Source organism: Apium graveolens, chromosome 4 (genome assembly GCF_009905375.1).
Source record: "Apium graveolens cultivar Ventura chromosome 4, ASM990537v1, whole genome shotgun sequence".
In the NCBI taxonomy this organism is placed as follows: Eukaryota; Viridiplantae; Streptophyta; class Magnoliopsida; order Apiales; family Apiaceae; genus Apium; species Apium graveolens.
In genome coordinates this window covers 9618047-9639649 of record NC_133650.1, presented here as the reverse complement: position 1 = coordinate 9639649, position 21603 = coordinate 9618047, and the positions used below count along the sequence as shown (strand labels likewise).

The following is a 21603-nucleotide window of genomic DNA, read 5'->3' as shown; positions in this document are numbered from 1 at the left end:
AACTGAAAAAATGAACAATATAAGATGAAATAGAAGGATAATATTAACACCTTCTCAATTGTATACTTTAAAATAATTTTAAAAATTAAAATTTATTGAGCATGCGTAACACACGTAACAATATGTAGTTTTGGTAAACGTTTGCAACTCAAAATTAAGTTAGCACTTAGCTTCTTTCTTTATTATTTTTTCACCTCAAAACAATTAAATGAGGAATTAATGAATAATAAGATTCAAATCCTATCATACTTTCATGTTTATAGATATATACTACCTTCTAAGAAAACATATTTTAGCAAATTATTCCATTATCCAACTGTCAAGCTATTACTAAGGCAAGGGCACTCCTATATTTTCTACAAAATTTCAAGAAAAGAAAATGTGTTCACATAATATGGAGGTGATCTATAAATATGTGTTCACATAATATAAGAGTTCTCCTATATCTAATTATAAATATATGAATTATGTAATTTTTTTCAAAAAATTAATTTAAATTTCATAATTATATCGGAATTTGGGGTGGCGGCCGCAGCTCTGCCTCCGTCCATGCGTACACACCCAATAATAATTAGAGTGACACAATAGTTTGTCCAAATCTTGGTCTTATAATTTATGAAAACATGCCCCCACCCCACTATATGCAGCAGATCAACTATCGTAGGGAGCATTAGCCAATAATTTGATATTATTTAATCGACATAAAATCTCCGAGTAACTGAACCATGCATAGTATTGCCATTTATCAAGCTTAAATTTGTTAAACAACAAGTTCTTTTTCTTATTTAGTTCGTGCTTAGTTCAACGATATAGTAAGCATAATTAAAATTTATATGATCAAGTCAAAGGTCCGGATTAGGTAAACCAGTTTACATATTTTTTGTCCTCTCAATCAAAACAAGTCGTACATCCGTACAGCTGATTGTTTAATTTTTCTGGCGTGTTGTTTGTTTTTTGCCTTTTGATTTCAAGTCGGAAAAACAGATAAAATGTGTTTGGACAACTTTTGTTAACTTATAGTACACTACTACTACACTTATTTAACGACCAATTATCCAAGCTAATTTCAACTTCCAAGATGATCATGTGGTTAAAAATCAAAGCATTGGATTTGGATTACACCTGCCGGGATTTAATCTTTTTTTATAATTCATCAAGAGAGTCCCTTTCTCCTAGGTCCTTAATTTAATTTTATTCAAATATTTAAGGGCTAAAAATGCGACATCCAGGTTTGAATCTTATAATACTATTATTTTCCTCCAACGTCTCGGAACCTTAAAGATTGAACTCTATAGTTAGTGACAAACTAATTCTCGGCACAAAGTTCACTAGAAAATAACGGGGGAGTTGGCTCAGTTGGTTAAAGAGAGGAAAATTGTCCTCTTGGTCACAGGTTCGAATCTCACGGGAAGGAGAATTTATGATTATGTCCTCCTGAGTCAGAGTCTGTCGCTTAAATACGGTTTATCCCGTAGGGTTTACCCAGTGTGCACCCGAAGGGTAGCGGCTGCGGGTTACCTACAATAAAAAAAGTAAAAATAAATAAATAAATAATGGGGTTGTTTGAACTAGGGTTATGAATCGGAATCGAGAATGGAAATGATAAATTATCCTAAATAGTCCTGTCAACGGATCGGATTTGGATCGGATTCGTCTAAATCCATATCCAAATTCATTTAAATTTATCGGATTCGGGTCAGGATCGGGTCACAACTCGAATATTTTACATTTCAATCCATATTTGTTCCATTTAATTTAATGGATAACAGATCAGATTTCAGATATCCATTAATTCATTTACATTTACTAATCTATCTATTATATATATAATACCGCAACATCAAGTTTTGGGTAAACATTTTATTCATGTGAAATTACTATTTTACCCCAGTTTATTTTTAAGTTATATAAAAATAATGTTTGTCAAAGAGTTTCAAACCCAAGACCTCTACCATGAGGTTAGAGGCCTTAACCAATAAGCTAAAAACTCACTTGATAAAATAGAGAAAACAACTTAGTATAATCATATGTAAACATTTTATTCATGTGAAATTACGATTTAACCCCAGTTTATTTTTAAGGTTGTCGAAGAGTTTCGAACTCAAGACCTCTACCATGAAATTAGAGGTCTTAACCAATTAAGCTAAAGATTCACCTTATAAAATAGAGAAAACAACTTAATATAATCATGTGTAACTGGACTTATATTTAATCTAATACTTATTTAGTATTGAAAGATGCAATTCTTCTGGATTAATGTGATTAACTTTTGTTGATATACTAACTTTATACCTGTAAGTTATAGCGGGATTATTAATAATATTTGTTATGTTCGGCCTATATATAATTTAATATTAAAAATAATAGTCATAAAACAAAATAATTTGAGATATGGGTAACTAACTCATTTTGATATACAAATTTTATACCCTTGGGCTACAGCGGAATTATTATTATATTTTAGTAAAAAAAATTGTTGTGTTCAGCCTATATTTAACTTAATATTTATAACTTTATACCTGTAAGTTATAGTGGGATTATTAATATTATTTGTTGTGTTCGGCCTATATATAATTTAATATTAAATATAATAGTCATATAAAACAAAATAATTCGAGATACTGGGTAACTAGCTCATTTTGATATACAAATTTTATACCCGTGGGCTACAACGGAATTTTTATTATATTTTAGTAAAAAAATTTATTGTGCTCAGCCTATATTTAACTTAATAATTATTTTTAAATTAATATCAGATAAATGATTAAAGATTTGGGTGATTAACTCATGTTGATATATCAACTTTATACCTGTGGGTTACAACGGGATTACTACTAACAACATTATCTAGATGCTCACTTTTTATTTTTTAATAACATTAATTATTGAGCTAGATTATAATTTACTTTTATTTCGAAATTACAATTTTACGCCCGAATTCAGGTAATTATTTAGAATTATTGTTGTCATTGGGAATTAAACTCAATATTTATACGTTTAAATTACTAACATCAACGAACTTAGTTATAAGTTCACTTATTTACTTTTTAATAACATTAACTATTGAACTAGATGACTATTTATTTATATTGGGTGAGATATATTGGGTGTCTCAACCTGTATTAAATTTACCATTTATTTTAGTTTTATATAAAATTAAATAATTCGAGACTTGGCTAATTAACCGGTTTCGATATACTAAGTTTAATTCAAATTTATAGTTGATCAATTTTTTGTCATTAAAACTAACGTATAATTTATATATGTATTATATTATAACCAAATAGTTATGTTTATCCCGACGGGGGTAAAAAATTCACGGGTTGGGCCATATAAAACCAACACAGTTCTCTTTTAGTCATCTACAAGAGGAGATTATAAAAAAATAGATTTAAAATTAAAGAATTGAAGGAGATTATTTTTTATGTCAAAACGTATGTAAATTTAATGATAATCTTATAATAAGAGCTAATGATCTTTTTCTATCAACCGGTAATTTTTGCAAAAATGTGAACATTAAATAATATTTATGAATATATAATCCGGGAATCACTTATACTCATAATCATATTATATGTGTTGTAGTATGTAGAGTATGCCCATGAATTGCATGAGGGAAACGGTCACTATTGCTGATAGTGTAATATGACGAAAACATAAAAAAAATAATGAATCTCTTGAAACGACAACATGATTATAATTATTTTTGTAATTTACATAAAATTCTATTATCAATTTTTTTTCATATTTATATAAAATAAAATGATTCAAGATTTGGATAATTAGCACATTTCAATATACTTACTTCATGTACGCCAATATGATTATAATTATATTTTTAATTTACATGGAATGTTAAAATCAAATTTAGAATCAGACATGCATACATTAAATATATAATTTTTGGATAATAATAATAAGTAATAATTTATTAATCATAGAGACTTGAGTGATTAACTAATTTCGATATACTAACTTTATACTCGTGCACAACAATATGATTATGATCATTTTTTTATTTATATAAAATTTTATTAACAAATTTAATCAGTAGACATTCACACATTAAATAATACTTTTTCGATAATATATTACTAGTGAACTATACTTTATTAATCATGTTATTTATGTTTCAACCTTCATAGTTTTTTTTTGACGGAAAGGTTATGCATTACTTAAATAAATTAGCCAACAATTTTGACTCTACTTCAACAAGAGCAGACCTCCTGTCGAAAACTTGACCTGGGAAAAAACATGACTCTCTCGCTATATAGTGAGCAGCCATGTTGGCAGATCGTTTAACAAAAAATAAATCCAATGTTTAACTCAACGAGTAATCTACGGTAGCCTCCATAGAAACAAATCACTGACTTAATAGTAAAGCACTATTTTCATTTATAATGTTACACTCTAAAATCTACATTAGCGACATAATATAACACTACAAGGAAATTAGGATGTAACAACGATTTATGCCTAGTTATCTGAGACCCATAAATACTGTTGAGTATCGAGATGCTGTCTAAGACTTATATCAAACAACGGTACGTAATCGTTATCTGAGATTCGGTAAGACACCAACAATATCTTTAAAAAGCATTGTAAGAAGGTTGGATGCAACAATAGTTTAGCACTACTGATCATTGTAAGTCATCTAATTAATCAAGTATTTTTTAGGTGATTATCAATATGTAATCTCCGTTACTACAATATTTTCAAACTACAACCAGCTTTGTGTGTCTTCCACGGAAACAACACTAAGTTCTTTGAGAAATATAGTAAGAATGTTGATCAGTCAAACAACACTCCAATACTACTAACTATTGAAATACATCTACTTACTCAACTCATTATTAGATGATTAACAATAGATTATCTACCTTAACACAACTGTTTCAGACTATACCAATCGTTGTATATCGTTCACTAAGACAACGTCATGTTCTTTGAAAAACGTTGTAAGAAGGTCGATCAAACAACACTCCACTATTACTGATTATTGTAAAAGATCTACTTAGTCAGCTTATTGTCAGGTGATTAACTTATAAATTCAAGTATATTCATCGCCGCATTAATCGTTCTAACTTGAACCACAAAGTATCGTATTAGTAACACACAAATATCGTAAATGAGTACAGGAAAATCACCAATAATTTTTGTCAAAATAGAGCTAGCCCGTGCCTTGCACGGGTAATAGAGCTAGTAATTTTTAGCCAATCAATGCTCACCCTTATTTGACATGGCACTCACTCCACCTAATTAAACTATTGTGTATCTTTAGTTAGATTTTGTTTTTTATAGATATAAAAAGAAAATACATGTACACAATTGGAAAAAACATGCACATGTTCGAGAACATTAACTTCCCTATATTGCATATAAATAAGATCGCGTTAAAAGTATTAGGTTACGGTTAGGCCGCTCAAGTGTAAACTAGTTAGATACTGGGATGGTAGATGTTCCATTATATTATATATTTATATATATACATATACATATATAATTAAACGGACCGGGTCATGGATAACTGGATCAGATCGCCTGAAATCCATATCCAATCCATTTATTATTCGGATCTCCCTTACCAGATCGGATAATTTTCAGGTCAGTCGATATTTATTGAAAATGACCCGGATCGCATCGGGTTGGATCCCCCTCCATTGACGGGCCTAATCCTACATGTTCATGCAAATGATATAAAATCGAATTTTTTATTACATGAACTTTGCGCATTTTTGAACGATACATATAAGTAATAAAGAATCGGTTTTCTGTAAAATCGGAATGATATAAAATTTGGAAAGTGGGTGTATAATTAAATTTTCTTATCTTCAGGTCTCCTTCAATATATCAAATCTACTATTCCGAACTTTAGATTACTGTTAAGGTGAAGTCATTAAACATAAATCGAACTCTCCCCGTGTAAATTAAGGATGATAATGCAGATCAAGTTAAGTGAACTCTTACTATACTATATTGTAATAATCGGAATTCGGTATAATTTCATTCAACAATTATTCCCTAATTTTGATAATTAAAAAAAATAGTGTTATATATCTGTTAAACTAATAGATATAGTTTACTTATCCTACTAAAATACGACGACAACGTATCCTGTTATTAAAAAAAATAGTGTTATATATCCGTTAAACTCCTAAATTGTTAAAATATTAGACGGAGTCTACTTATTCTACTAAAGTTATCATATTATTTTTATTATAAATTTATAATTATTATATATTTACAAAAATATTTTAAAAATTAGAATATGACGGGATAAATAAATTTTTTAATATTAACGAGAACCCGTGCATCGCACAAGATTTAAACTAGTTTTTTTAATAACAGAAAGTTCGTAATGTGAAATTTATATTTGTTTTAATTTAAAATCTATTTAACTAAATATATTACCTTTTATAAAGATAAGGAAAGTGTAGTTATAAACTAAGGGGTCATTTGTTAATAGATGAATGAAAGAGAATGAACTGAACTATCCATGAAATAATCACTCAGACCGTTTGTGAATGAATTTTTAATCTGGACGACATTTTTAATCTGGACGACATCTGATTTTTTCTGGACGAATCCTCCTTTGAAATCCAGCTGAACCATTCAAATCACTCAGTGCATCTCCTAATCCCTGGCCAATACTCACTCTTTTTTTACTTCAAAAATTAGTTGTTACTCAAATAATTGATAAAAAGTAGTAATATTATTCATTTTCATTTTTTGAAAAGCTAAACAAATAGAAGGTAATAAATATTTGTTTGATATCAATTAAAATTAATTATCTATAAAGGTACACAATATCTAAATTTTTTTAATTCAAAAAAAATTAAAAAAAATTATTTTTGATTTAATAAATTAATCATTACTCATATCTATGCCATCAATACTGTAATTTATGTAGTTGAAGTATTGAATTTTTGATGATTTATTTTTTAGTTGGTCATAATAATATGAAACTAATTTAATTAAAATATAATAAATTTAAATATCTAAACAACTAAATATGTGTAATGTTTTGTTTAGCAAAACAAATGGCCTAATGTTCAAACTATTATAACATTACATGCTATAAAAACTTTAAACAAATTAAATTAAATTTAAAAAATATTCATTCAGAAATTTATATACTTTTTTTGTCAAACAACATTTCTCGTTCATAATTCAGATTACTCATTCGTTCAGATTCATATTCATTCAGAAAATATCGTTCAGATTTAACAAATGACCCATAACTTAAATCTACCGAAGCTTATATTTCTACTATGTTCGAGCCATCGAGGGATTTCTTGTCCTTAAAAAAATATATATCATCAAATTAAATTAAATATATAAACAAGACTGAATAGCTACAATTTCCAGTTTACTTAAAGCTTTCTCCACAGTACAATGTAGAGATGTTCAAAAAATCCGAAGCCCGAAATCTGATCCGATCCGGAAAAAAATCCGAAAAGCCCGATCCGGAAAAAAAGTCCGGTCCGGTTCGGCCCGCCGCGGGCCTTAAATGGACCTCCTTTTTTCTCGAAAATTCCGACCCGGTCCGAAACCCGAAAAGCCCGGATTTAAAAAAGCCCGGATAAAAGTCCTGGATCGAAAAAAGCCCGGATAAAAACCCGGTTCGGCCCGGATAAAAACCCGGGCTTTTTGAAAAGCCCGATTAAAAAACCGATTTTTTATATAGAATTTGAAAATATACAATACTTTTTATGATTTTTAAAATAATATATCATAATATTAGAAACAATTAAAGTATATATGATTATTTATATATTTTATTAAAAATAATTATTTATTTCGGTGTCTAAACTACTCTATCTAATATATCAAGATATTATTTTCTCTGATATTTAAACTACTCATAATTCGAGTTATAAAATATTAAAATATTTTTTTAATATATAAATAAAAAGACCGGATAAAGCCCGGTTCGGCCCGATTCGGCCCGGCCCGCGGGCCTAAAACGAGCCTTATATTTCTTAGGATGCCCGGCCCGGCCCAGCCCGGCCCGATTTTTAAAAAAGCACGGTCTGATCCGTTTTAAAAAAAAACCGGATTTTTTAAAGCCCGGATAAAACCCGGCCCGGTGGACTTTTTGTGCATATCTAACAAGGGTATTAAAGAAGAGTAACATGTTTACCTCATGGTGGGTCAAGATCAGGTACCGAGGGCTTTACGTGATAGTCATGACTTGAATTGTTGAGATGAACTAATTAGCTGAATAAATATTACTATATTCTCATCAAATAGATACGGTATCGATCCGTCGATCTTTTTCGTAAATCAGTGTAAAAAGTGTCTAAAAAGTAATTCTAGTAGTGCGTGACTCGTTGATATTCATCTCAAATTAAATAAAATGGATTATTGACTTTGTCTTTCGTTGAAAGGATTCCCGATCAAAGAAAAAGCATGTATTTAAAATAATATTTTATATTTTTTCATCTTTAAATTAAAAAATATATAGATATAATTATCCTTTAAAAAAATATAAATAAATAATAGTTTTTCAAAATTTAGCCAGTATTACCCTAAACTAAAGTTTCTACATCCGCATTGTAAAAAGGAATGACAAAACAACAAGAGTATCTATAACTAAAATTCTAAATATTAGTTATTATATAATTCTAAAAGTTGATTAGTCTAAAAATGTTGATAAATATTAGTTATTGTATAATTCTAAAAGTTGATGAGAAAACTGGAGATAAATTGATTCAAACTTAAACAGCTAGATTATAAGTGGTTGTTGGAAATTAGTATTGGAAAAATCTGCCTATTACTTGAATTTTGAGACGTAATCGAGTGTAATTAATTTTCGAGTTTTAATAACCTTGAACTAAATTATTAAAAAAAACAAATTTAGCCTGGTCTAAATTTTCCATCTTAACTCAGCCAGGCTCAAATGGATTCCTGGTTCATCATCATGTGCTGCATTGCATAGGACCAAAATATGTTGCTGTCTTACCTTTTATTCCAGTTTTAATGAAATAAATTAAATTTTTAAAAGATGCCCAGTCGTCCTGTGAAAGTTACATACAGTTCCAAATCAAGAGATTCGAATACAGCACATAATTTTATTTGGCAATGATGTAGTGTAAAGTAAAGAGTGTTAATATAAAAAAAAAAGGCTATTGGAGTAGAGATAGAGCCAACTTTTAAGTTATAATAAAAGAAAACCAACAAACAGAACCGACAATGGTTTTTGATAAACTTTTTAGAAAAACTATTTAGAAAAAGTTTATATTATAACACATGCATGCATGGTCCTGGTTCTTCTTCTTCTTCTCGAAACTTCATTAGAGGGCATTTGGAAACTTGAAACCCCATTAAAGAGCGTTTAAAAACTTACATTTCATTTCAAATAAGGAGTTTAAAAACTTACATTTCATTTCAAATAAGGATTTGAAGCTGTGTATTTCAAATTCTCATTTCTATTATACCAATATTTAAATATCCTGAATTTTAAAATAAAATCTAAATTCAAATTCTCAAACAATTTTTTTGATGAAATCTAATTTCTCAAACGGGCAATAATTGTAATATGTACACATCTCAATCAACTGAACAATTATATTGCTGGGTGTGTTTGTCTTTCCCTGTAAGGTGGGCAGAAGAACTAACTTGTAAACTTATATGTTTGTCATATTTATGGGCAAAATTTTGTCAGTTATGATGGAGTTTTTCATTTTTGATGATCAAAATTTTTCTAATAATGCAGTTTATAATTATTGGTTTCGGTTTAAGATTTATAAATTGATTGTCATAATTTTTTTAGTTAGATTTTAGAATAGTTATTGTATTTTGATAATTAAACAAATTAAATAATATATATATAATGATAAAAATGTAATAGTATAATTAAAAAAAATTAGTGGATCCATTTGGATTCTGAATTATTGTGGAGTGACCTGTTCAAACTTGTGCTCGAACTTGTTAATTTTTTTTTATTTTAAAACAGAATAGGAAATGGTTGATTCTAATAAGTATCAATTGTGAACAAAAATTCATTTCTTTGTTTATTTTATGTATTCCATTATCGGAAAATGGGGGCCATGATTTGAATCAATTTAAAAAACAATCACTACTTCAAAAACTGGTGCAAACTTTTGCCATAATGATAAGCACTTCTCAAAATTTGTGATACAATCAAAATATCGGGAAACCTAATGTTAAATTTGTTTTTACTTTAAATATATATATATAATTATTTAAAGAAGACAATAGTTTAGATTTTTTTTTGTTATTTGTTTCTATATATTCTCATTATTTGCATGAGATTTGATACACCAAATAATTTTTGTTAAAATAGAGTAAAAAAACATGTTAATTTTTGTAATGCGGATCCTCCAAACACATGGATGACACTATACCGCAAAAGAGATGACATATGGGGCGACTGCGAGTGTCCACAAACAATAATGATATTTTCGTTTTTAATACATGATATTTTTGTCTGCATTCCGTTGAAATGTTGAATTTTCCCAATTAAATATTATACACAAGGTTTATTTCGTGTACGTGGCTCGAGAAACAAACGTATGCTAATGAAATTGAACTCATATATAATAATGGAGATTATTATATTATCCATTATTATATTATGTGTTTACAGACCTGAACTATAAGACATAAGAGATGAGCTCAGGATCGGTCATCAAACCCCATAAATCGTGCAAATCGTCCTGTATAATTTCAAACCGTACGGTAAAATGTGGTTTTTAATTTTTTATGATATGATTTGCGGTTTGAGTTTTATAAATCGCGCGGCGTGGTGTGATTTACGATTGACATTTTAACCGCATAGTAATTTAATATATATATAAATTTATTTGTAATATATATACATATAATGTATATATAAATATATTTATATATCATTGATTCATTTCTTGTTTACTATAGTTTTGTGTTATAAATACTAATTTACATAATACAAATTACCGATATTTTATTTTTAATCAAAAATATATTATTTTTAGCTTTTTTATTAGGTAAATTTTATTATATTTGTATGTAAAAATTAAATTTTTGAATAAATAAACAACACAAATCGCAACACATTATACCGTATTTTCATGGCATGGTTTATACGGTTTTTGAGGTTATACGATACGGGTTTGGTTTAGAAATTTAATCAAACCGTATATGAGTTTGGTTTGCGGTTTGAGAAAAAAATCATACCATATACAGTGCTATCACCCCTAAATGAGCTTATAGTTTTTGACTCGGAAGAGACGTGCTTATAACTTGTAGTGCATGGTACTTCATGTACATGTTGCATTGTTGCGTTAGGTTGGTCTTTTATCTTTGTGCATATTATATTTTGCTTAAAGATCTTTGTGCATATTAGTATTGTAATTATTCTTAATGGAGGAAGTTAGTATTTTCTTTTAAGAAGAGCCAACCACCCAAGACAGCGACACATGACAATATATATAAGAACGCCGATGACAGTATATATAAGAACGGCGATTCTTTCAACTGATGGTCCTCAACCTAATACTCTATGTACATTACTATAAACAATCACCAAAGACATGGAAGAAAGACCAAGCTATCATATAAGTTTGCCTTTTGTGTATCAATAATATCCTATAGTTTGAATGTTTGATTGCTGGTATGAATATTGATGTTAAGTTTTCAATTTATATATGAAAAAGAATTGCTTTCAGTATATTGTGCCATATATATAATATCTTGTGTTGGTTAGATAGTTATGAAAATGTGTAGTCTATCATAAAACAAAATTCCAACCTAATGCAGTGCAACAACAAATGAAAAGATCTTACAAAATCCAGATTATATACATGGCCAAGGGTGACACAACCATCTCTGTTGCAAGATAACCAATTTTTCTGTACTTGTATATATCTATATCAACATCAAAATGTAGGGCTGATATTACTTTCCACCTATTCCAAAAAAAAAAAATTAAAAAAAAAAACGAAATTAAAAAATATCTCTACTTTCCATACCCTTTTCATAACATGAATATACACATGCATGCATCAACCTTCAATCTGATATCTATTGGTGCTAAGCTAGTTGCCCCTGTAACCGAAGTTTAAGCATCACAGACTTCCCCCTAACACCCTCTTCAGTTCAGATTTTTGCTCGGCTGTGAGCCTTGATGGGTACTTGACATCAAACTTGATCTTCAGATTTCCCTTCTTCCTGGGATCTTTGGAAATCGGCATTCCTTCATTTCGGACAACAAGCTCATGCCCAGGTTTTATGATATCCGTCACGGGCACAGGAACTATTCTTCCGTCAAGAGTTGTGATCTCGAGTATCTTACCTGTAAGAGACTCCAGAAGTGATACTTCTTGATTCATAATCAGATCATTGCCGTCCCTTGTGTAAACTGCATGAGGTTTCTCATCTATCACAAATATAAGATCAGCTGCTACGACACCAAGCTCCTGGTTACCTTTCTCTGGGAAGGTAACTTTTGTGCCTTTTTTCCAACCTGGCTTAATATCAATGGTCAAGATTTCCTCCACATTGCGAGTTCTGCAAGAGAATATAGTGGTCCATTAAAATATGTGAAAACCGTAATATCAAAAACCTAGAACCGCAAAAGCAAATATACTGAACTAACTTAAAACTTCACTGAAAAATAATCAATTCCTTCTGACCACAAAAAAGCAATGCATGTAATTCTGCAAGATGAGCTTTATCAGAAAGCTCGCAATCTTACAATTCTTTTGACAGAAATCTCCTAACATACCCAGTGTTTTCAATAAGCAGATCAAGATTATAATGTTTATATGAATACAAAGTAGTAGGTCGTATCAACTGCACAAGGCTCCGACGTCAGCAGGTATGGTAAAGTTGCGATGTAAGCAGCCTTTACACTTATTATTTGTTAAAAAACTGTTTGCAAAAGTTTCAACCCACAACGTAGCAAATGGTAAGTACACACTTGAGTTTATGAAAGTCAATTTATCATAGCAGAAGTGTGCACAAATTCTCTTCAAGGGCTTAAGCAACACTCAGCTCTCCTCTCCAAGGCAAGACATACACAGAGAAGTCTCGCCTTTTAAGGAAAGAAGGCATTAAACCAAAAGGGGCGACCCTATTCTAATTTAGATCTTGCAGATAAGCCAATGAAAACATCTAGAGTCCGCTTGTCAATTTAGTAAAGTATCAAATGAATTCTAAAAGGAAAACCTCAACCAGGGTAATAAAATTAAGAGAGAAAATAATCATCCAAAGAGGAGCATTTATGAAGTCCAGATCTGGATAAAAAATTTGAAGGAGCATAAAAAATCTAATGGGAACTACATAGTTAGGGAGAAGATCATCACTTACAGAATTATTACATGGTCAGATGTTTGAGCTAATAGTGTTTTGTGTCACGAGGAATATATGAGAAACCATACTCCTTGGTGACGGTCAAAACAATACAGAACTTCAGTTGCAAATAACATTAAAAAGAGACCAACTCAAAGCTTCCGCAAGACTGTATAATTAATGATCACATCAATCATGGATAATGATAAGATCCTATTACATATTTATATATAAGTAAAATATGTGTACTCACATACTCAAAATATTCACAATAAAAGGCTGTAGTTGAAGAATACATAAATTAAACATGTACTGCTCCAAGATACAATGACAAATTCCAATCAATTCAAAAAATACGACACAGTATAAAAATTTAGCTAATGTTATATATTCTTACAATAAATTGGTAAGACACTATAAGGGACTTTACTAATAACATTAAGGACTCAACCTAAGAGGAGTTGATACAACGAGCAAGCTTCTTCCTAAGCTACATACATATAAAGTAAATAATTTGCTTGTAGAGAGAAGTGAGGAATTGTCAATCTTATAACCAGCAGCGACTGGATTCTATAGTACATAAACTTTTAGAGATACAGACATTACACTCTGCTACAGCGAAGAAAACACTAACTCTAAAGTCTAAAAAAAAGTCACCATAACATATGTTTTTACTAAAGAGGCCTGATGCAAGGGAGGGGGACCCAAATAATTGCTGGATCAATTCAAAAAGCACACCAAAAAGGTAATATATCAATACAAGCTGAAGTAATGAACTCATAAAATGACATTTGACAAAATGTTTTTGGCATATATTCAGCATAAAACCGGTGAACAGCTTATCAGCTATTATCTTCGAATAAACATGAAAATCACTATAACATTTAAAACTGAATTACAGAGATTTTAAAGGAGCAAAGACTACAAAAGTAAAAAATTATATAAGGGTGTTAAAAATGTCAATGTTGGTTACTAAGAGGAACAAACAAAGAGCGAGAAGCATGGGTGCGGGGGTGTGCGGATAAGAGAATTCGGCAACTTCAAAAAATTGGGTAATACACACACACATATATATAATTATATAGAAAAAGCAAGTAGCATTTTCAGTAAACCAAAAATAAAAGAATCAAATACAAAGTCCATCATACTAAAATAAATAGCCTGAGTGCTGAAATAAGTATTTAAGAAACTGCTGACTTCGGTGTTTTATACGGCATATTTTGGCCTTTCTATAATATTTTACTTTAAACTTTAAAGTAAGAAAAATGACATAGTATTTGCACCGGGAAGACACCCTCATAGCCATTAGTTGTAGGCCCGTAAAACAGTGTGTGCATGTTCCAAGAATACTAACAAATAGAATTAAACCCATTTGTATGTTGTATTGGATAGAACCAGGCAAAAGAAAACAGAAGAAAAATCAATCATCAATTATGGGCATAGGGAGATGAATGAAAACACAAGAGAAGTTCAATCAACTATGTGTTGTCTCTAATTTGCTAAAGAAAAACTATGCATTACACGCTATTTAAACCAACACAAAAGCTCCTTAACTGATGTAAAAGAAAAATACTCCGTATTAGATTCTGAGTGACACTAAACCCTAAAGTCCTTGCATCTTAAGATCATTCAGAATTGTCATACATCTAAAGTCAGAAATTCTGGCATCAATTACACATGCAAGATATAAAACCCCAAAACAAAATCAAATTTTGAAAAGAAATAACTGAATAACATCAAGTGGATCAAAGTGATCACCACCAAACATCCCACACTTATAAATATACATATACTTTTCACACACACACACTTGACACTTATATACACGAAATCGACAACCCTACACTTTTAATCATCCACAGCAACAAGGAAACAACAAAGGAGAGATACGATTACTAATATGAGGGAAGTCTCCCACTTTGGGGGTCTTCAAATGGTAACAATTAAACACCAAATCTTTTTCTTTGTTAAAAAACTGGTATGAAAACAGTATTATTACCCCTCCCGTACTCCGTGCATTGGATCTATGACGTGTGTGGATACACCGGGTGGCACACCCTGCACGTGTCGCATTACCAGTGAATCACTACCAAAGTGGAGTATCCCTGCTTTCCAGGTGAGAAGTAAAGGATGTGTTGAATACTTAATAAGAGGAAGAACGTTTTGATAGGAAACATGATCTTTAGAAATTTGGAAAATAATTAAATACAGGTAAATATATCAACCTTTAATCAAATACTTCCACTAGAAATTAGTTAACCTAAGGGCTAAGTGCTGAAAAACATATTTAAGAAACTGCCGACTTTAGTGGTTTATACAGCATATTTGGCCTTTTTTATATAATATTTAACCTCTAAGTTAAAAAATGAAATTGTATTTGTACCGGGGAAACAACCGAATAACCATTAGTTGTAGTTGAATATAACAGTGCATGTTCCAAGAATCTGTAACAAATAGTATTCAACTCATTTGTATGTTGTATCGGATAGAATCAGGCAAAGGAAAACCGAAAAGAAAAAACAATCATCAATCATGGGCATAGGGATAGGGATATGAATAAAAACACAAGAGAAGTTCAATCAACTATGCATTGTCTCTAATTAGCTAATGAAAAACTACGCATTACCTCTATTTCAACCAACACAAAAACTCCTTTCGAGATACGAAACAAAAATATCAGATTCTAAGTGACGCCAAACCCTAAAGTCCTTATATCATATTAAGATCATTCAGCATTGTCATACAGTCATCCCAAACAATTTAAGTCAGGAATACTTACATCAATTACTCGTGCAAGAAATAAACACCCAAAACATAAACGAAACAAAATCATATTTCGAAGAGAAATAACTAAAAGACCATCAAGTGGATCAAAGTGACCACCACCAAACATCCCACACTTGTATATATACATATACTTCATACACACACACACACACACACTTATATACACGAAATCGAAAACCCCGCATTTATAATCATACACAGCAACAGGAAAACAACAAAAGATAGAGGCGGTTACTTATATAAGGGAAGTCTGCCAATTTAGGAGTCTTCAAATGGTAAGAAATTAAAACACCCGTTCTTCTTTTTGTTTGTTTAAAAATAGGTATGAAAATACTATTATTTACCCCTCCCTCACCCCCCATCGGATCAATGAAGTGCGTGGATACGCCGGGTGGCGCACCCTGCACGTGTCGCATTACCAGTGTGTGACTCACCGCCTTGGTGGAGTATCCCTGATTTCCAGGCGAGAAGTAAAGGATGTGTTGAATACTTAAAAAGTGGAAGGGATGTGTTGAATACTTAAAAAGTGGAAGAACGATTCGATAGGAAACAGGATCTTTAGAAATTGGAAAAATAATCAAATTCTGGTAGATATATCAACCTTTAATCAAATACTACCACTAGAAATTAGTTAGCGGTTAGCCTAAGGGATAAGTGCTGAAAAAAATTATTTAAGAAGCTTCCGACTTTGGGGGTTTATACAGCGTACTGTATTTGGCCTTTTTTCTTATAATATTTGACCTTTGAGTAAAAAAATGAAATAGTATTTGTACTGGGGAAACACCCGAATAAACATTAGTTGTAGGTGAATAAAACAGTGCATGTTCCAAGAATCTGAAACAAATAGGATTCAACTCATTTGTATGTCACACCAGATAGAATCAGGCAAAAGAAAACCGTAAAGGAAAAAAAACATCAATAATGGGCACAGGGATATCAATAAAAAGACAAAAGAAGTTCAATCAACTATGCATTGTCTCTAGTTAGCGAAAGAAAAACTACGCATTACCTCTATTTCAACCAACACATAAACTTCCGCAATACCTCTATTTCAACCAACACATAAACTCCTTATGAGATAAGAAACAAAAATATCAGATTCTGAGTGACGCTAAACCCTAAATTCCTTAAATCATCTTAAGATCATTTAGCATTGGTATACAGTCATCCCAAACATCTAAAGTTAGAAACACTCGCATCAATTACACGTGCAAGATATAAAACCCCCAAACATAATCAAATCAAAATCAAATAAGTATGCATTACCTCTATTTCAACCAACACATAAACTCCGCATTACCTCTATTTCAACCAACACATAAACTCCTTACGAGATAAGAAACAAAATAACAGATTTTGAGTGACACTCAAACCCTAAAGTCGTTATATCAAATTAAGATCATTCAGGATTGTCATAGTCATCCAAAACATCTATAATCAGAAATACTTACATCAATTACACGTTCCAGATATAAATATAATCAAAACATAATCAAATTTCATACATAAATAAGTAAATGATCACACATCATCAAACAATAAAACCCAAACTTTAACCTCCAAAAACTCGAAACCATACCTTGAAGCATCAACAATAGTCCGCGAAATCTTCATTTTCTTCTTAGCCCCCTTATAAAGATCCTCCAGGCTACAAGGCAACAAATTCTCAACCGCAGCAGCTTTCTTCAACCCTCCACTGGAACCCCCAAATTCGGCATTATTCCCCTGAAAAATCCCATCTTTATACACTCTACTCCTGGCTCCACTAGACCCACTAGCCCCATTTCCACTCTCCCCGGGAAATATTTCAGCATAAATATCATCAGCATTTCTCGGATTAAACCTAAAATTAGGATTAGGGTGTTTCTGATGATAGTAATTATTCGAATACGAACCCGAATTGGCGGCTCGACTAGCAGGCGGAGGAGGTGGAACTTGGCCAGATTTGAGGGCTTCTTCGCCGTAAAGATCATAGATCTGGCGCTTTTGGGGATCACTTAGAACATCATAAGCTTCGGAAATGTTCTTGAATTTGGCCTCCGCTTCGGTGCGTTGATGGGTCGGGTTTTTATCCGGGTGCCAGATCATAGCTAGTCTACGATAAGCTTTTTTTAGGTCGTCCACGGTGGCATTGCGATTGACTTTGAGTATGTTGTAGTAATCCACGCCCATCTTAATTGATGCTTGTGTATGTGCAGAGAGAGAGAGAGAGAGATGATTTTGGCGAGGGTTTTCCGAAGTGTAGAGGACGTGCTGATGTGGGGAGGATGTAGTGTGGCCTGTGGGGGTGAAGAGACTCGGGAAAGATCTAAACAAATCTTTGATTTATTAAACTAGTAGAACACCAACTCTATTCAACTTGGAATGGAATTTTGTAGGTTTATAATTCTAGTAGTATTTTAAATTTTTAGTGAATGATGTTTTTCTATAATAAAAAAAAATATGTTCATCACTTAATAAAATGTTGATTTATATTTGATAAATAATTGGATATAATTAAATATATGACAGGATTCGATTTAAACGTTGTAAAATAATACGCAAATATTACATATAAAAAAATATATTTGAATGTTATAAATGTAAACGTAGATATTATAGATCTGAATAAATGATTGGATATAATTGGATATTCGATAATATATATAGCTATCACAACACTTTCAAATATCATCTTTAACAATTACCGGCCTCCCTTGCTAAGTGTGACCAATCTCGATCACTTATCGTCATCGCCTTTAAGATGATGTTCATTCCTTGTTGTCGCCATCCCTCCGCGACATAATTTCATCACCCTATCATTCTTAACTATTACCTTTTGATATTCATATTCAATCATTTTATTGACGATTATTCGAATACATATATGTTTCAAATGTCATGTACTATTTGTATTATAAATCATAACATGTAAATATGATTCACGGAAAAACATATTGATAGCCTACGGAATCTTTGGCCTACGACTATACAACTCCCCCTAGGAGGCTTCACCCTGGGGACAAAACACGTCACCCATTTTCTGCAGGCTGCATTTTCGGTCTCACCAACTAAGCTGCTGGACACGTGTCACAAGGAAAAGAAGCAGTCATCCCTGAAAACCTGAAAAAAATGTCACCTTACTCTCTTTTATATGACTCATCCTAGCTATTGATGTATAGCTCTGCAAGATTGCTACATAAGGGAAGAGGTTGCAGCTCTTCAGGAAAGGATGAAAAATGGAAAAATAAAGGAAAGTAACAAAAAGAGGGGAAGGCTAAAGACTAAAAGGACAACAAAGACTAACAAAAGGACAACACTTTCGTTGATGGCACGTAAACCCTACGGATATGGCTTGATATCCCAACGGCCATCATGCGGCGCCGCTGCCGGCGACTGTATATTTTTCAGACGGATATACTTAGCATTCTACTACAACGTCAAGAACAGTTCTGCTAGTGTGTGATACCACTTAGAGATCACTTTTCTACCTAACAACATCATACTCATACAGAAGAAGAGTGTGACATAGCCTTGTTTCGTAATTTTGTGATTTCTTTGCGGTAAAGAAGATTGGATGAGTATTGAGTGGTTTTATTAAGTGGTGATTATGTTTAAAAGTAAAAGTATATATAGTAATTAAGAGAGATTGAGAATATACGTAGAGAAGAATATATCAGGACTATTATTTATAATATCATGATTATTGCTTGTGTATGTGACTCCGGCCTTTGCCATATCAAGTGTATTTTCTGTGCGTACTTGGTAGGCAAAAAGAGCCTAATAAAAGTATCAAGTTTTGTGTTTGTGAAAGGGGATGGCATGTGACTTTCTCCCGGCTCTCTTTTTACCATGTGTTCATCATTTTCATTTTCTACACTTGTTCTGCACTAGTAGTCGATTATCCATCATCATACATTTACATTACTATACCAGCTAGCCTTATATCATTGCACATGTTCATTCTAAGTCCTCTGTTGTGTCTTATTATGCTTTTCATTTTCTTTATTTTAAGTTTCTCTCATTTCTGCCGCTAGAAAAAAGATTGATGGGAAGACATCAAATTCAGCATTGAACCAATATATGTAGCTCCTTACGACCTATTTTGCATGTGGCTACGGTTTGAATTTGTCTCCCAATTAAAATATTGGTTTTTCATAATCCACTAACATGTCTCATTGTTCGTTTACACATGATTGTAACTAGTTTTCCTTAAATTTATTGGATTTGTCACATCTCAAGTTAATTTTTATTACTTATATATCAAGTGTATGGCTACTGTAGAATGTTGTAATTAGATATATTCTTTATATCAGTCATGTTTATGGCTACTTGTAACAATAGGGCAACCTACAGTCAGGGTAAAATATAAACCCAAAAGAGATAGAAGTTCAAAGCCTGTAATATTGTTGTAAATATATTTTCCCGACCTACGACCTAAACTGTAAGTGTAAGGTTCTTTCGACCTAAAGGTCTAAATGTTCATATGATTACGACTTCAAAAGAATGGTCATCTCATTCTAAAGAAAAGAATTATGATCAGGCCTAGACATTGCCGCTCCTGTTGTTGATGATCCTAGCAAAACATACACCGGATTGCTATAACCAGAGCAGCTATAAGCCGCTATATATACCAGGTCCAACATAACCCCAACTGGAAAAGAATCATGTCTTCGATGCTCCTATGTTCTCCTTAAAGAAATGCAAGAAGTTCACAGGTTCGCTTACAAGTCTAGCACCATCATTCATCTTCACTTTGTTTACTTATATTCTTGTAATCTAAAGATTACAACTAATTTTCCCTCCTAGGAGGCTTCATCTGGGGACAAAACACGCCACACATTTTCCGCATGCTGCATCTTCGGTCTCACCAACTAAACTGATGGACACGTGTCACAAGGAAAAGAATCAGTCATCCTTGAAAACCTGGAAAATATGCCACCTTACTCTCTTTTATATGACGCATCCTAACTATTGATGTATAACTCTGCAAGGTGGCTACATAAGGGAAGAGGTGGAAGCTCTTCCAGAAAAGGAGGAAAAAGGGAAAAAACAAAGGAAGGTAACAAAAAGAGGGGAAGGCTAAAGACTAAAAGGACAACAAAGATCAACAAAATGAAAACACTTCCGGTGATGGCACATAAACCCTACGGATATGGCTTGATATCCCAACGACCATCACATATTATATTATCAACCAAGAAACAATTAGCAAATGGGATATAATGATACTTATCAGTCACTTTGTACAGTCCCTAAGATGGAGGGTGAATCCTGATATACAGCCTCCAGGTATTGTTTTACCTTAATAAACCAAGATCGTGTTTATAATAATGGATACAAAAATATATTACTCTTGTAGTCAATTTGACGGCAAGTCATAAAAAAGAAGATCATAACAACTCAATTATATTTCAAAAGAAGCTCAAAATTCAAAAAAAGATACAAGGAAACTTTAAACCTTGTATCTACTAATGTAAAAGCTAAAAACATATATATTCACTTCCATGTAAACGCTTCGCATAATCACTCTCAAAGTTA

The 21603-nt window shown here is 31.7% G+C and overlaps 1 protein-coding gene across 1 annotated transcript; it reads right to left on the bottom strand.

Moving 5' to 3' along the window:
* Positions 1-11785: 11785 nt before the first annotated feature.
* On the bottom strand, positions 11786-18416 carry LOC141717695 (uncharacterized). The gene is made up of 2 exons (XM_074519872.1): positions 17663-18416; positions 11786-12513 (listed from the first exon to the last, which is right to left on the bottom strand). The coding sequence occupies exons 1-2, from the start codon at positions 18253-18255 to the stop codon at positions 12072-12074; spliced, it is 1035 nt and encodes a 344-aa protein (XP_074375973.1). The 5' UTR covers positions 18256-18416; the 3' UTR covers positions 11786-12071.
* Between the last annotated feature and the right edge of the window lie 3187 nt (positions 18417-21603).

Bases quoted from the DNA above. Each gene is read 5' to 3' on its own strand.
- LOC141717695 (XM_074519872.1), bottom strand. From the start codon at position 18,255: ATGGGCGTGGATTACTACAACATACTCAAAGTCAATCGCAATGCCACC. The intron at 12,514-17,662 runs GTATGGTTTCGA...ATTCTCTTGCAG, and splicing joins ACTATTGTTGATGCTTCAAG to AACTCGCAATGTGGAGGAAA.